The following is a 17,989-nucleotide window of genomic DNA, read 5'->3' as shown; positions in this document are numbered from 1 at the left end:
TTTTTTTTTTTTTTTTTTTTTTTTTTTTTTTGAGACAGGGTCTTTTTCTGTTACCCAGGCTGGAATGCAGTGGCACGGTCACAGCTCACTCTAGCCTCAACCTCTTGGTCTCGGCTCATTGTTCCGCCTCAGCCTCCAGAGTAGCTGTGACTATAGGTACATGCCGCCATGCCTGGCTCATTTTTTTTTTTTGTATTTTTATTTATTTTGTGTGTGTGATGATAGGGTTTCTACATGTTGCTCAGTTTGGTCTCAAGCTCCTAGGGCTCAAGCAATCCACCAGCCTCAGCCTCCCAAAGTGCTGGGATTACAGGGAGACACCATGCCCAGCCTGTGTATTACTTTGAAAAAAAATTACAAATTGTGTGGGTCCTTTCCCTTTAAATCAGTTTAATGTAACAGTACTGAATAATACTCCAAAAGTCCATTGTGCAGTCCAGAAAGATTCTCAACATTCTTACCATTAATGTTGTCAATAGAAAGGAACAGACAGGAAGGGGAGAAGGGAGAGAGCTAAGGGAAGAAGTCGAAGAAAGAAGGAGGGAAAAGAAGGGGGAGAGAGAGCAATAGAGAAGAAGGAAGGATTGAATGGAATTTCACATCACTGGTCCTCAAAGGCAAGAATGCTGAAATAACTGTCTCTGACACACAGTGAACACTCAAAAGAAAGCAAGCAATTATAATGCTATTTTACTGCATATGTCATTATAATTAATATGCCAGTGTATCAAAGAAAAGAACTGTAAACATGGCTGTGTACAGCTGGCAGGTCATTTTTAGGTTGAAGTATTATTTTATCCTTTATCAGTTCTCTTTTTGTTCCACCCAGAATCATCCACCAAAAGTAGAAATGCAGAAACAGGGGCATATACACTGGTGAGGAAATGAGGAGAGGCAGCGGGCATCATTAGAAACTTTTTTTGGCCATAGTTTGGAGACCATTACTTCACATTGACTATTTCTTTATGGGAGAATTAAAAAAAAATCTTCAATAAAAAGATCAATTGAAATCACCCATTCACACAATGTTAAGTTGAAAGGAAGGACAAATGGGGGGAAACCATGACTTTGATTGTCTCCATCCCTTTCTGAAGCTACCTTGCTTTGAGTTGAGGTGACAGAGTCCATTTGGAGATTTCTGACCTCTGTGCACATGGAATGCTATTGTAGTTGGTCATTTCATTTCCTGAGTGCTAAAAGGCAACACTAACTTTTTTGTTGTGGAACTAAGATGTATTTTGTTCTTCTCTTCATGTAATCTAAACATTACTTAAATATTATCTAAGGACTTTGGCTGGGTGCACTTGAAACAAAGTCAGGAAAACTTAAGCCCAGGGATCCAAAGGTAACTCACCACGCCTGCGTAATGGACAAGTTCAAAATGAGCTTCACATTTCTTCTTATCAGGCTTGGGCTTCTGGAGATGAACCGACTTTCCAAAATGGTTGTTGAAGAGTTTGGTCTTGAAAGTCAGGTCTGTAGCCTTAGGAAACATACACTCTTCTTCAAGGATGGAAAGGATGCCCATTGGCTGTTGAAGAGGCATAAGAGCAGCAGATTAAAAAAAAAAAAATCTGCACTTTCAGTATGGGGTCAGCATAAATTCTTTCCCAGGAAACTAATCAATTGACAAAGGGAAGAATATTCACTGCATAGAACTAGCAATCATCCATTCAACTAATATTAATTAAGTATCTGCTACTTAATACCGATACATGTAGCCACTGGTGATTGATGCCACTGTAAGCCACATATACTAAGTGCCTGTCCTCAGGGTGCATGCATTCTAATGGAGTGGCAGACAATAGGAAAGTAAACAAAGAAATAACTAAAAAAAAAAAAAAATGACTTAGTGTGTAGAAGTGCTCTGAAGAAAACATTCAAAGTAAAGAAATAGAGAATGACAGGAGGTAAGGAAGGGAACTCTTTTAGATAGAGTCCTCGGGTAAGACACCTCTCCTAAATGGGAACAACCTGAGAAGATCTGTGCACACGTATTCCAGGCAGAAAAATGAAGAATGCAAAGGCCCCGAGGCCAGAGCCTACTCAGCAAGTCTGAGGTCCTACCAGAGGTCAGTGTGAGCAGAGCAAAGCCAGCTTGATGGAGCACATGGTAATACATAATGTCAAAGAGGTAAGTAGCAGCTGGATCTCAAAGGCCTTACAGGCTGTAGTAAAACATGTGGCTTTTATTTTAAGTGTAATAGGAAGCCTTTGGGGACTTTTTAAATGAAGCGCTGTGATTTGATTTATGCTTAAAGAGGATCATTGGTTTAGAAAGTCGGGGTCATGGGCTCAGTCCTGCCTTCAGTCTGTATTGGAAAGCCAGTGAGCTAAGAATGGCTTTTACATTTGTAAAGGGTTTTAAAAAGCAAGCAGGTTGGGTGAGGTGGCTCACACTGTAATCCCAGCATTTTGGGGGGCTGAGGCAGGTGGATCACCTGAGGTCAGGTGTTCAAGACCAGCCTGGCTAACGTGGTGAAACCCTGTCTCTACTAAAAATACAAATATTAGCCGGGAATGGTGATGCATGCCTGTAATCTCTGTTACTTGTGAGGCTGATGCAGAAGAATTGCTTGAATCCAGGAGGTGGAGGTTGCAATGAGCCAAGATCGTGCCACTGCACTCCAGCCTTGACAACAGAGAGAGACTCCATCTCAATAAACAATCACAATATGTTACTGCAAATCTCATGACCCCCTTTAGCACAATTTTTCTCTAAAGAACCATATAGTCTCTGTCACACCTTTGCCATCAACTTTGTCATTGAAGCATTGGAAGCAGCCTGCGACAACATGTAAACAAAATGAGTGTGGCCATGCTCCCATAAAACTTGATTTACATAAACAGGCTGCAGGCTAGATTGCGTCCACAAAATCCATTTGCTGACCCTTGGTCTAGAGTACTGGTAGTGTTGGAGCTTATGAGAAGTCATTAGAAATTAAATATGTATTGAATTTAGAACTGGGTGCCAACTCGCTGATGGAGAGAATGTGGTGTGTAGGAAAATTTTATTGCATTTATACTGCACATAATTTTTTAAATGTATTTTTACATTTATTAGACTTACAAATCCTTTACTTGACTGCAAATTCCCTGAAGGCAAAAGCTATTTATAAGAAATGCTTACATTTTTCTACAGCATTTACGCAGAGTGTTACATACAGTAGTGTGGTAGAAGGCCTAAAATTAAGGCCCAACATTATTTGTGTCTTGACATGTGGGAAAAACCAGAAGGGGCTCAAAAGTTCCCTTTCTATTGTGCTTCCATGTTAGGTCCCTTAGCCAAACACCCTCCTTATGGCAGGGATGAGGCATAGTGCCTGCTTATCCCTGAATAATGGGTTTAATTTCTCTATCAGCCCATGAAATTATTCAAACAAGCCTATGGCATCCTCCTGTAGGATCCTATTGTCACATCGCCTGTAATTACGACAAAGTCTGCCTCCCACAGCCCCTGCTCGTTCACTCTATTCTCAGCACAACTCTCTTGTGGCCCTTCATGGTTCAGGGTCTCCCCACTGCAGGCTGTGAGCATTTGTGACTAATAAAATGCTGGTCTCATCTGTCTAGTGTTAGATGTCATATGTTCAGCCTTTGCCATAAACCTAGGGTGGGATTCCCTCTCTCAGCAATGAAGAGAAAGCAATCAAAACAAATGTTGGGGAAGCAGCAAAGGAGAAAGGACTTACAGAGTGCCTACATAAATTGGTCATGAATAACATATAAACTGGGAACAACAAATCACGGCAAACCGCAGGAGGCCTCCGGGGAGGCAAACTTCTCCATGCCTCATGTTCCGCTGCAGGGTGACCTCAGCTCTGTTACCATAAACATTGTGCTCAAGGATGTAGAACCCCTTTGTAGCACTATGACATAGCCAGACTTGTAGGCTCCTTGAAAGGCCCACATTCTACCAGCTGTGCATAGTAAGGTAAAGATAACCACATGTTCTTGTTTTGTGACACTCCCAAACCGCCACTGTTATCAATCTTTAGAATGACACACCAGTTCCGGCTCAGCGATTCACTCCACCATCACGTCACCCTCTCCCCACCATCACTCCACCCCTACCCTATGGGTCAAAGTGACTGTAACCAATAAATAGTGTGGATGATCACTGTTTTCTCCTCCAGTCATGAGTGATGCCCCCCAGTCCCACTTTCTCTCTTAATCTGTATTTTTCTCATTCTTTTGTTGCCACCGAACTCGGGGTACCCATGGGTGTGACTTGGGGCTAGTTCTCTACAACAATAGTTGCAAAACAGGTTAACTTGGTGGTTTAATAAAAAATAAAAGCCTTGTTTTAAGGCTATTTCCAATAATACTAGAAGTTCCTGGAGTGCCAGGATGATGCCTTCTGGGGTTTGCACTTCATAATCTTTATCATAGCAAGTTCCGAGGTAACTAAAGTGTAGGCCCTCAGCACATTTCTGCCAAGTAATTAATTGACAGGTGAATCCTGAGACATACAGATTTGAGCTCTGGGAACTTGACTGCTTTGCCGTGATCAATTATCAAACAAAATATTTAAGAGTTTCCAACCAAAAAAGCATGGAGTTATGTGTTTAAAGAAAATATTCATGTGCATATAAGATACAACTAGATATTAATGTGATTCATTTTATATTAAAAACACAAGAATTAACACATCTGAAAAGCTCTAGGGAGGTGATAACACTTACATAATGCCAAGATGTTGCTAGGATTTAAAACATTTTAGCACTTTCTTTGGGATATCTGATACTATTGACTACTGATGCATGAAAAATTCCTATTGTCTGATGGTATATCATTATATAGAAACAATAAAAATTATTCAGGTCAAGTTAGGCCAATAAAGCAAATAATAGTGGAGTTTGGACTCAAAAACCAGTGAATGAAAGTATTGAAGAAAATTTTCTCTTGAGGTTGGTAAAATTCTAAAATCTACCCAATCTTCTGAGAAATTTTCCAAAGAGCTAAATAATTGGAATAAGTATGTTGCCTTCCAGGGTGTTTACACCAAATGAATAATAAGTTTGAAAATGTACAATTTGCAGAGTATTTATTAAGAAATAATAGGGAAAATCTCTTTACGAATGCCTTATGTACAACCATAAATTTGTAGTCATATATTAATACTTTAATATGTAAATTTTTGATGCCCAAGTTCTAAACAAACTAGAATATTTCAAGTAATAAGTGTGAGCTAATTCTATAATAGATTTGTTCATAGCATAAATGTGAAAGGAGGTCACTATAAACTCGAAGACCAAATTAACAATTAAAGTTTGTATTAGAATACATTTTTTGTTTTAGTTTATATAAACTTTTTTTTTTTTGAGATGGAATCTCACTCTGTCATCCAGGCTGGCATGCAGTGGCATGATCTCTGCTCACTGCAATCTCCATCTCCCAGGTTCAGGCTATTTTCCTGCCTCAGCCTCTCTAGTAGCTAGGACTACAGGCATGTACCACCATGTCCAGCTAATGGTTGTATTTTGAGTAGAGACAGGGTTTGACCATGTTGGACAGGCTGGCCTCAAACTCCTGACCTTGAGTCATTTGCTCACCTTGGCATCCCAAAGTGCTGGGGTTACAGGAATAAGCCACTGAGCCCAGCTGATATAAACTTTTTTAAATAAACTTACAAATATGAAACCTTTACGTATGAAAATCCTTTTTTCTTATATGTATATGGAAATGCCTGCTATGTGACATTTTATACATGCTGATGTATTTTAGTTCTTTTGAATTTTAAAAACAACCCATGACTCATTTTATTTTAAGGAGTGAGTTTGATCATTAATATTTGCTACAAATCTTCTTCACATAGCCTCCAACCAACATAATGGGTCTTTTCAAAATTTAGAATCTTTTCAAGGAAGGCTTTGTTATTCTCATTTGCCTGACCTGGATCCTGTTAAAATTGTTCATAGAAAACCAAAGACTTAGCTTTCCCTTTTATCATCTGGTCGCAACTTTTTTCTCATCTTATCGTATCAGTAGAAAATACAACAGGAAATTACATCCGTGATGCTAGTGTGTTATTTGGAATAACCAAGACTGGCATAAATGAGGCAACAGACTTCAGCTCAACTAAAAATCAGTAACATTCACAGAACTTGTCAGGATCTGAACAATGTCTATGTCCCACCTTCCTGTCTACAAACAGCATCTTGTCATAATCAAAGTCAGTATATAGCATAGGTGGCAATTGCTAGAAGCTAAATCTGTCCCTCTGAGGACCTCCAGTTCTTTTGTTTCATTTCTAATCAGAAAACTACAGCTTTATAAGGCCAGAATACATTTACCAGATCAGAGTTGGTTCATCTTTATTACTATTTGTAATCAGCTCATGGTTGATTCATTATTATTATTTTTTAATCAGCCTGTCTTTCCCCCAGGAATTTCACTGGTTAAAAAATAAATAAAATCAATGGCATATCCACTCCCTGTTGGAAATAATCGTTATTTTCAAGAAGACCTAAAGTCTAATAAATGAAATTGATAGGACACAGATTGATAAAACGTGAGGCTTGCAAAGGACATGGAGAGGTCAGTCGCCCTAGCTCCTTCCTAGCAGGATTTTTAAGAATCAAATGTGACAGCATAGCTAGAGTTTTCAGGAAATTAAAGGCTTCAGGCTGCCCAGATCCATCTTCAAGATTCACCACAATCCACGCTTATGGCGAGGCACAAGCGGCCTGTAACTACTCACATGCCACCATGCTTGCTCCCGTGGAGAAAGCCACAGAAAGAATCATACAGAATTCCCCAGCAAACCCAGAACTCATCTTTCCCAGAACAAGCAGAAAGGTTTCAGAGTATTGCGACATCACCAAATTCAGAACGCGTACACTGTAGCTAATTTACTAATAAGCCATGAAGTATTGTCATAAATTACTTAAACTAACTGGTACTTGTTCAATTAAATGAACAAACTACATCCTGCAAGGTAGTGGCCTTGAGGATTGATGGCAGTTGTTTGTTTGCATGCTAATTTGCCAAATTTCGTTAAGCTGCTCCGGGTCTACTCATTCACCTTATGTTAATCAGTCAGGCCCGACAGTGCTCATATTTTCAGCTCTGTGTTTTTCCAGTCAGGAGCATGGCCATTTTTAATCTCGACAAGTTTCCTCGCACATTATCAGTGGAGGCCATGCATTAGCAGCAAATGTGCAGTGAGAGCCTGCGTTAGAGATGATGGAGTGGGGCAACTGACGAGAGTTTCGTTCGGATGGCACGGGTCATGCACACAAACACCATGAAGATAAAATGTGCAGGGCTGTCCGCTCCCATTTCCCATCCCCTGACAGAGCCTGAGTCCGGACATGGATCAACGCAGCAGGCAGGGACAACTCTCCCGAAATGAAAATGGACAAGGAGAAAACATATATTACCTTCTCAATGAGATCTATGCAAGCTTGCAAATCCAGACCAAAGTCAATAGATACCCATTCAATGCTTTCTTTTCTATATTCCTCTTGCTCCAGAACAAACATGTGCCAGTTGAAGAACTGTTGTAATTTTTCATTGGTAAAATTAATGCAAAGTTGCTCAAGGCTATTATACTTCAAGGATATGAATAGGTGAAAAGAAAAGATAAGAATAAAATTGAGGTCCGCTTTCAAGAATGTCCAGTAAACAAAAAAAATAACCATTATTATATGATGGCAACTAGACCCAACAAGTAAGGAATGCTCAATGAACTCAATTAATTGTAATTTTGAATTGTAATATCATTAAGTACAATTTTCTAAAGATTATTACAATAAATAGCACTTAATGGTATTAAAATTTGAAATCATAATTCCTTTAACTCTATTTGCCTTTATGTGAGCCAGAATTAATAAATCAATAAACTATCATTAATTATAACAATAATTATTATTAATAATAATTATAGCTTTTTTCCAACCAGGATAGCCCTTAAGGCTTGCACAGAATTGTCCTCATACTTTGACCATATTTTCTCATCTTCAAGTGACATTTTCTAATCTTCTTATACATATTCATTGACTTCCTTCTTACCAGATACACTTACCTCAAGGATTTCAAAACCAGTGATGTCAAGAACGCCAATGAAGAACTGCCTTGACAGCTGGGCATCCAGGGCCCTGTTGATCCGTGTCACCAGCCACTTAAACATCCTTTCATACATTGACTTGGACAGGTCACCCACAGCACAGGTTACCTAGAAATCACATTGAAAACCCTCCTTCATCCGACAGGAGTGTTCCTTTCAACCTTGGGCATTCTCTATCAGCAACCACCTTCTAGTCAAACCACATGTCTTTATTGACCTTCTGTGGTTCTAGCATTCTGCTGAATACAATGAGAAAAGGAAGGAAGGAGGGAGGGAGGGAGGAAAAGAAAGAGACAGAAAGAAAGAAAGAGAGAGAGGGATGGAGGGAAAGACAGGGAAAGAAAGAAAGAGAGAGAGAGAAGGAAGGAAGGAGGGAGGGAGGGAGAAAGAAAGAGAGAGAAAAGAAAGAAAGACAAAAAGAAAGAAAGAGGGAGGGAGAGAGAGAGAGAAAGAGGGAGAGAGAGAAAGGAAAGAAAGAAAAGAAAGAAGAGAGAGAAAGAAAGAGAAAAAGAGAAAGAGAAGGAAGGAAGGAAGGGAGGGAGGGAGGGAGGGAGGGAAGGAGGAAAGGGAGGGAGGGAGGGAGAAAGAAAGAAAGAAAAGAAAGAAAGATAAAAAGAAAGAGAGAGGGATGGAGAGAGAGGGGGGAAGGAAAGAAAGAAGAGAGAGAAAGAAAGAAAAAAGAGAAAGAGAAGGAAGGAAGGAAGGAAGAAAGGGAGGGAGGGAGGGAGGGAGGAAGGGAAGGAGGGAGAAAGAAAAGAAAGATAAAAAGAGAAAGAAGAGAGAGAGGGAGGGAGAGAGAAAGAGAGAGGGAAAGGAAAGAAAAGAAAGAAGAGAGAGAGAAAGAAAGAAAAAAGAGAAAGAGAGAAGGAAGGACAGAAGGAAGGAAGGAAGGAAGAGAGGGAGGGAAGGAAGAGAGGGAGGGAAGGAAGAGAGGGAGGGAAGGAAGGGAGGGAGGAAGGAAGAAAGGGGGGATAAAAGGAGGGAAAAGGGAGGAAAAAAGTAGGGAAGGAGGGAAAGGAGACACAGAGATGGGCAGGAGAAAGGAGTAAGCTAGCCTGGTGCCACCTTACGAAAACAGATGAAAGGAATGTTTCCTATAGTTAAAGGACCAACTAGCCCAGGGTCTGGTATGGAGATGTGTTCCAAAGCCCTGCTATTCAAAGTGTGATCCTAAGACCAGCAGCAGCAGCATTGCCTGGGAGTTTATTAAGAATGCAAACTCTCAGGCCCACTTCCACACCTACTGAATCAGAATCTGTCAGCTCACGGAATCCCCCACATTTCCTGTTGACAAAGACTCTCTCCTCGACCAAACTTTAGTGAGGCCCCTCCAACCTGCCTTTAGCCTGATTAGCCCAGCTGCAGGAAGACTGCTAAATTTCTCCATTGAAATCCCCTCATCCTTCATCTCTGATTAAGTCCCTTATCCCTCACCTTTGATGTGTATGTTCTTGGCCTGCCTTAGCAAGAATCCCGTTAGGTCAGTTTTTAAAAAATCTTCCTACCCGCTGCCGTTAGTAATTTTCCAACCACGGATCCCCTCCCTCTGGTCTTGTGTTATAAATCCCCACTTATCCTGGTTGTATTTGCAGCTGAGAACAATATCTCTCCCCTGTTGCAATGTATATATTGCAGCAGTCCTGAATAAAGTCTTCCTTACCATTTTAACAAGTTTCAAAATATTTTCAATACCATGCACAATAGTTTGAAAAGTAGTGGTATAGTACACTAGCAATTTATAATCCCTAACCTTTATTCTGCCACTGTGGTAGCTGCTAATGAGTTGTGTAACCTTTGGCAAGTGACCTAACCTTTCTAGAAAGCAGCATCTTCATCTGAAAAACACCCTTGAAGGGTCTTCCTAGCCTTGGCTTCCAAATCTCTATTATATTAGTTCCCAGTGTTGCTTTCAACAACCTGGACAGAGAATAGCCATTTGGTGCATCATTCTGACTCAGATTCTCCTACTATAAAACTGAGGCTGCCTTTTCCTCCCCTGGAGGGGTGTGGCAAAAGTTCTAAAGTAACCTACCGTGGAGAGCTCCAACCTTTGTGCCTGGATGATGCTATACGACTGCAGATCCTGCTTCCATAGCTCTAAAGCGCTGCTGTAGTAGCAGGTTTCTGACATACTCTAAGGAGGAGAGAATTTTACCTGGCCGTTCTCCAAACCTGGAAACAGAACGTGCTCCAACCACTTAACGTGTAAAACACTTAACCTATCACATCCATCCTTCTGCCCAGGGGAGAGCGCGCAGCAGGAGCCAGTTGATGTCTGGTGGTGATTTAGTTATGAGTCACCCACTCCCTGATCAGTTATCTGGAGTCATTTCCACGGTAATCCATAAGCCGGATGGCATCACAGTTTTTCATTATCAGCATCAGGAGCACACACGTACAAATAAAGCATCAAGAATAATTTTCATCCTCTTTAACACCAAAGAAATCACTCTGTCTACAGCAGTCACTTTGAAACTTTAAAAAGAACATGACTAACTTGCTCACCCCCTTTTAATTCCCTAAATACTTGACAAGTGGGAGTGGGAGGGACACTGTTAGGTCAGGTGTGGCAAGTGGCGGGGAAACAGGAAGAAAGCCTGGAGACGTGGGCAGAAGGAGAAATGGATGGGACAGTTCTGTGGAATGAATTAATGAAACAGATCAATACGTTACTCACTAATTAGTCATTTTCATCATTTTCTGTCCAATGAAGAGGGAATAATGTGGCTAAATCTATACTTCCACTTTTCAGGGGTTAAATGGATCCATTTCTTAGCTCTTTTTAAAATAACCTCACAGAACACTTTGGCTACTGGGGGTAATAGTGTATAATAGAAAACAACAACAGAGAGAAACAAAGTCAAATAGTTGTTATTATTATTATTATTGTTTTTAGACAGCGTGTTGCTCTGTTGCACTCCAGGCTGTAGTATGATGGTGTGAACTTGGCTCACTGCAACCTCCACCTCCCAGGTTCAAGTGATTCTCCTGCCTCAGCCTCCTAAGTAGCTGGGATTACAGGCACACGCCACTACACCTGGCTAATTTTTGGTATTTTTAGTAGAAATGAGGTTTCACCATGTTGCCCAGGCTGGTCTCGAACTCCTGATCTCAGGTGATCCACCTGCCTCAGCCTCCCTAAGTGCTGAGATTACAGGCATGAGCCACTGTGCCCAGCCAAAATGTTTAACTATATTGATCTCTGCCTTTCTCATCTGTAAAATAAGAATAATGAAATATGCATAGCTCAGGGTTGTTGTGAGATATCCAATGAGACAGAGGATGTGAACTGACAGAGCACATTTGAGCCTTAGTATCCAATCAATGTTAATCCTCCCTTTCCCACCCCTTTTCTGCTTTTATCACTGCCTCATCCTTACCCCAGTGTTTACTTACTAGATGTGGCACCTTGAGTGGTTAATCTTTCTAAGGGTCATTATCTTTAGCTGTAAAATGGAAATAGTAAGATCTACTTCACAGGCTTGTTATTAGATTAAATGAGATAATCCATACAAGGCACTTAGTATTTCACCTATAGTTAGACTCAGTGGATATAATTATTATTGTTTGGTTATTATTAATCATAAAGTAACTTATTTCTAGTTGAAATCATTAGAAATATCATAGAATCATAAAATACTAGACCTGAAGACCCTTAGTTCTTGGTAGTCATTAGTCATATATAGTGGTTTTCACCTTGGGATGATATCTCCCCAAAGGAGGAATGCATTTGGAGATGCAAGTAGCATTTTCTGGTTGTCACAGTGACTAAGAATGCAACTGGCATTTAGTTACCTGGGGGCCAGGAATCCCAAACATCTACAATGTGCAGGACACTCTCATCCATAAAGAATTGTCCCATCATAAATGCCAATTACCATGGAGAAACAAAGTTGTTCAACCACTTCGCTGGGGAGCTCAGAGAGATGAAGATAATTAACCACAGTATCAGAGTTAGGTAGAATTATAACTAGAACTAAATTTTGTATAAAGTGTTAACATGGCAAAAATTTTTCCCATCTTTTGCAATTGTCATCAACAGAGCATACATGTCTCTATTTTTAGCAGTGGCAATTGTCTCTACAAAAATCAGTAAAATTCCCAAGGGAAAAAAAAGCCTTAGAGTGTACTTTCTTACTGTGTCTCTAGGAGAGACACAAAGAGGAGGATTTTTTAATTTTAATGTTCAATAATAATAGATTAGCTTGTTTCACTGGTCCTATTATAGTAAAGGCTGGAGTCCTTACCAGGATACTGTGTTCTTAGTTCCTCAGAACACAATATTAGAGAGCCGAAGCCTTGATCTCAGCCCTCCTCTGGGTTCATTAGTTTTATTATATATTTTTCTGCTTTTATTATTTTAATTGACAAATAATCATATATATTTATGAGGTATAGTATATTTTGACATATGTATACAATGTGGTAATGATCAAATCAGAGTTGTCAGTACATCTATACCTCAAACATCGATCATTTCTTTATCTTAGAAACATTCAAAATCTGCTCTTCTACTATTCGGCCTCATTAGCTTTATACAGAGGAAAACCCTGTTCTAAAATCATAGCATGTCATGCATGTATGTTGTGGTGAATGTCTAAAAAGGCATGAAACTGCTGAACAACTCTAACCCCACTGCCGAGAAATAGCTCAATTACGTGTCCTGCTGATCATGATTCAAGTTGAGTTCAATGTCGTCTATTTTAACACATGTGGAGCACTTGCTGCTTACAGGGCGTTGTTTGAGATGCTTGGGGTACTTAGGTGAAGTAGATATAGCCCATGCCTCAAAGAGGTTAGAAGACAAAAATGTAAGCAGATTACTTCAATATAGTAGCGTTAGTATTATAGTAGAGGTAAAATTATCCATTTATAGAGTAAGCTAAATTAATAAATTGATTTTGATTAGTCACTTGAGTGTTTTAAATAACATAGACACATTGGTTACTGTAATATACTAAGGAAACACATCTAGTCATCACATATAAGATGACTGTCTTAAATCATGAATTTGTACACTTGTCTGTCTTTCAAAGTTAGGGCATATGCTGAATAAGACAATCAGTATCACCTGAGTACTAGCTATATATCCTTTAGAATGTTAGTTAACATTCCCTTAGCCTCAGTTTCCTCAACGAGAAAAAAACATAAAGTACGCATTTCTGCCCTACTTAGCTCTGAGTATTACTATAAGAATAGAAAGCAATAATACCTGTGAATGCTTTATCCATACTATATATGACACCATTTGCTCTTTCCAGAAAGGCTACATTTCTCAGCCCCCTTTCATAGCTAAGGGTATTATTTGACTAATTCTTACCAATGGAATGTTAGTGAAAATGATATTACTTCTAGCCCAAGCAGTTAAAGGTGGTTGTACTTTCTCTAAGAAATTATTTTTTCTCCTTGTGCAGTCACTTTGGGGACCATGTGTCCCAGATGGCATAGAGCTACACAGAACTACAAAAGAACTACATAGAACTACAAAATGGAGAAGGCTATATGCTCTGTATTGGGCTTGATGTCAAAAATATTTTGTTGTCACTGAGATTTTAGTGCGTATGCATTACTGCCGCCCAGCTTATCTCATATTGACCCTTACACATTACAGATATAAATTCTTATTTTTGAAACACACTAGCATACTTAGATGGTCTCATTATCCAGTGGCCCTGAGAATATTTACTGCATTAAGGCAAAGCCTCAGAGAATTTGTTATTCTGTCGCTATAACCTTCTCCACTATAACATTCTCCCAGATGCTAAACAAAACCTACATGACCTTCCACCTCTCATTTCCGTTTTCAATACCCACCTCCCTTCAAATACTGGTTTTTAGCATATGTCCTAAAACGGTTTCTTAACTAACGTGTCGCATGTGTCTTTTATACCAAAGAAATCAATATGCCAAATACATGAAGCATGCAATTTGCCAATTTTATTCATGTTAGGAGCAAACAGCTTTGAAACCTTCCTCGCTGGATGACAAAGATGTTGATCACAACAAGTGAAGGGTTTGCCTTCACCTGTAAAGATACTTGCTACCTAAGGGAACACTTTCAAAATGTATGTTTCAGACAAGAGCATTTACTGTGCTGTGCAATACAAGTAAACACATTTGGAATACTCATCCCAGTAGCTTTTTTTTTTTAATAGAAGCTTCTATTATTTCAAACATCCTTCGTATTGAAAAATATACAAGTACAATATATATATAATTACTGGAAGATCATAGAATAATAACGCTCTTTAAATATCACCTTACCTGTTCTATAGTTTGACTTCTGGTAACATATTCATTACCAACTTTGATTTTAGGATGGATCAAGCCCTTTATCAACTCAGAGGAGTTAATGCCCATGAGGAAAGCAGCTTTGTCAGCATCTGGTCATCAGAAATAAAAGAAGAAAAGAAAAAAGAGAGGTAAACACTGTAAAAATCCATTCCATTATAGCCAAACTAACTACACAGAGGACAGAAAGACGGTATGTTTAGATGAATGTAGCAAGGTAGACTGTAGTTTTCAAATAAATGCCTGAATCCTAAAAGTTTAAAGGAAACTATTTCTTCGAAATGCAAGTCAAAGTCACATTGAAATGCTACTTCATCAGTTCGTTGGCATTAATGAAAAAGAAAAAATGAAAATATAGTGTCACTTCACACCCACTAGAATGACTATAATCAAAAAGGCAGACAATAACAAGTGTTGGCAAGGATGTAGAAAAATCTGAACCCTCATGCATCGTGGGTGGGAATGCACAATGGTGTGCAGTTGCTGTGAGAAACAGTTTGGCAATTACTTGAAGTTAAACATAGAATTTCTATAGAACCCAGCAATTGGACTCTTAGGTACACACGGAGAGAAATGAAAACACATGTTCACACACAAAATTGTACACAGATGTTTCTAGCAGCATAATTCACAATAGTCAAAAGGTGGAAAAAAGTGAAATATCCATCACTGATGAATGGGTAAATAAAATATGGTATACTCATATAATAGGATATTGCTCAGTCATCTTACAGAATGAAGTATTGATGTGTGCTGCAACATGACTGAAACTTGAAAACATTATGCTGAGTGAAAGGCGTCAGACACAAAAAGCTACGTATTGTAGGATTCCATCTCTATGAAATGTTCAGAACAGGCAATTCATAAGGACAGAATGTCGATTTTGCTTGCCACAGGCTGAGAAGCAGAAATCAAAGTAACTATTAATTGTTGCTGCTAAGAGTTTCTTTTGGCCAGGCATGGTGCCTCAGGCCTGTAATCATAGCACTTTGGGAGGCCGAGGTGAGTGGGTCACCTGAGGTCAGGAGTCCGAGACCAGCCTGATCAATATGGTGAAATCCTGTCTCTACTAAAAATACAAAAATTAGCCGGCGTGGTGGTGTGCACCTTTAGTCCCAGCTACTTGGGAGGCTGAGACAGGAGAATTGCTTGAACCTGGGAGGTAGAAGTTGCAGGGAGCCAAGATCATGCCACTGCATTCCAGCTCTGGTGACAGGGCAAGACTCTGTTTCAATTTAAAAAAAAAAAAAAAAAAAAAAAAAATTTTTAAAGGTTTATTTTCTTGATAACATATTCTGAAATTAGATAGTGGTGATTGCACAGCCTTGAGAAAATACTAAAACCCAATAACTATACAGTTTAAAAGAGTGAATATTATGGTATGTGAATCTTCTAAAAGAGGACTAGTATCAAAAAATAGATTATTTAAAAAATTCAGATGTAATTTGTCTGAAGGACATGGAAAATGCCATCTTTATTATTTGTCTTTCTCCTTCTCTGTATGTACTTGTGGATTCTTTCCACAAAACACAGACTTGGGCCATGTAATCTGATAATTATAGACAAGCACCAATCAACAGAAGCCAGGACACTCGCCAGTTATCTGTAAAACACCCTCCCTTTCCCTGCAAAGTCTCTGTTTACTCTGTAGTGCCCTCTGCTGTCCAACAATAATACTTACACCCCACAAAATTGTTTCATTTCCTAAAGAAGTGGAGAATAAGCATCAGCAGAAGGAAAAGTATTATCAGACGGAAAAATGACACAAAATAATGACACAGGCAAAAATTTATAAACATATTTCAAGTTGTAGATTATTTCAGTTATCAAACAAAATAAATATTTCACTCATCTGAAACCTCCGTTTTCTATTATAAATGAATTTGGAGATATGCTACTATGCCTGACATCCTTCTGTTGAATAATGTCTTATAATAGAAGATAATGCAGCCTTTCTTTAATTCACTAAAGAAAAAATGCAATTTTTCCTGAGCCATAATCACAAACAGAAAATAAAATAAAAAAAAAATACAATTAGAGAACTCTATCTCGTCTGCATTAGCAACATCAATTTCCTTTTCACAGCCTTTAAAATGTTTACAGAGCCTTAAAATGTTTGAAATGTTTGACTTGCTTATAAACCAAAATCAATATATATTATACATACATTGCTGCAAGCTACATACCTACTTTAAGTTCGTTTATTTGCAGTGATAATAGCCTGAGTACTCGGTTGCTGTGGAACCTTTCAAAACACAAAGCCTATTTGGAAAAATAATGAAAATCAAAGGTAGAACAGACATGCCCATCCTATGCTGAGATGCGCCTGCTAAGAGTACCAGGTCTGGAGGCAAAAGCTTGATAATTTCAAGTTGAGAATCCGGTATGTCAGATCATAGACTTTTGGAACTAGAAGAGACTTTATAGAGTATTTAATCCATTGTGAAAATATTTCAAAGATGGGAAGAAATACAATGTGCCTGGTTAATCCAAGTGGAGATGAACAGTAACCAGCAATGTGTAAAATAATTTTCCAGTATCTGTCCAGGTTTTTTTTAAAAAAAGAGAAAAACATTTGTTTTTTCTAAGCTTTGGAAGCATGCAGAGGGCTAATACAGGTAATAATGGTCTCAAAGTATAGTTTCCCACACCAAGAGCCTACATATATCCTTTTTCCAGTGTTAAGCACAGTCCTTTGAGTCCATTTTTATCCATGAACAAAAGAAACTCAAATTTTCTCAGGAGTATCCCACCTTAAGCTTAACAGAAATAGCATCTGACATTACAGGATTATTTTTCACTTACTCCAGAGATAGTTGCGTATCTACAGACTGGACTAGTATGCCCTGGATTTGCTCCAGAGATTTACATTATGCATCACATATGCTCTCTGTTTAGTTTGTGTTTTGGGCCAGGGCAGAGGAAACAAGAGAGGTCATCATGTTCCAAAAAGTAAATTGCTTTATTTGCGCTAAACATTTACAGCTTACAACCAAGATGACAATAACGTAAATCTATGAATAAATGCCCATCTGACTGACATTCAGGAGCTACTATTGTAAAGACAGCAATGTGTATAAATATATTTAATCATATTCCCAAATAGGCTTTATGAAATTCCCACCAATAAGCATGAGTTCCTTCAGGACCTTGTGAATGAACCCATGGATCTTAATTAGGCTGCATGATCTTACCTGGGAGAGGTAACATTTAGCTAGAGCGGTGGTTCTCAAGCATCAGTGTGTTTTGGGATAGCGGAGAGCTAATCAAAGATTAAACAACAGGCTCCCTGAAGCAGGTTAGGGCTGGGCCTCTCTAGTTTTATCATGTTACCCAGGTGATTCTGATACACATAAAAGTTCGAGAACAAAGTCATTACTGCGGCAATTCACAACTTTGACTGCACACTGAGGTCCCTAGCAAGTTGTAAAAACAAATACTGATGCCTAAAATTCACCCACAGAAATCTGGCTTATCTGGCTTCGGTAAGACCTAAGCTTCAGGACTGTAAAAGTTCCCCAGTGATTCTGGTGAGCAGTCAAGTTTGCAAACTACTGTCTAGAGAATAGTAGCCAGATTTGGTAAGTTTATTTTGAAATCAGGAAGATGGAAAGAACAAGGTATGAC

General features: G+C 39.0%; 1 protein-coding gene across 1 annotated transcript in view; it reads right to left on the bottom strand.

The window, feature by feature from the left end:
• The window catches only part of MYH15 (myosin heavy chain 15), a 141,971-nt gene that overhangs the window by 81,967 nt on the left and 42,015 nt on the right, over positions 1-17,989 (bottom strand). The window contains exons 13-16 of the mRNA XM_032298920.1: positions 14,336-14,454; positions 8,030-8,179; positions 7,386-7,556; positions 1,355-1,531 (exon numbers count right to left, since the gene is read on the bottom strand). Of these exons, the coding sequence (XP_032154811.1) occupies positions 1,355-1,531; positions 7,386-7,556; positions 8,030-8,179; positions 14,336-14,454 (617 nt within the window). The remainder of the gene's footprint in view (positions 1-1,354; positions 1,532-7,385; positions 7,557-8,029; positions 8,180-14,335; positions 14,455-17,989) is intronic.

The sequence above is a fragment of the Sapajus apella genome, unplaced genomic scaffold, assembly GCF_009761245.1.
Source record: "Sapajus apella isolate SASKATOON/1434 unplaced genomic scaffold, GSC_monkey_1.0 scaffold40, whole genome shotgun sequence".
NCBI lineage: Eukaryota > Metazoa > Chordata > Mammalia > Primates > Cebidae > Sapajus > Sapajus apella.
This window is presented reverse-complemented; position numbering and strand designations above follow the sequence as displayed.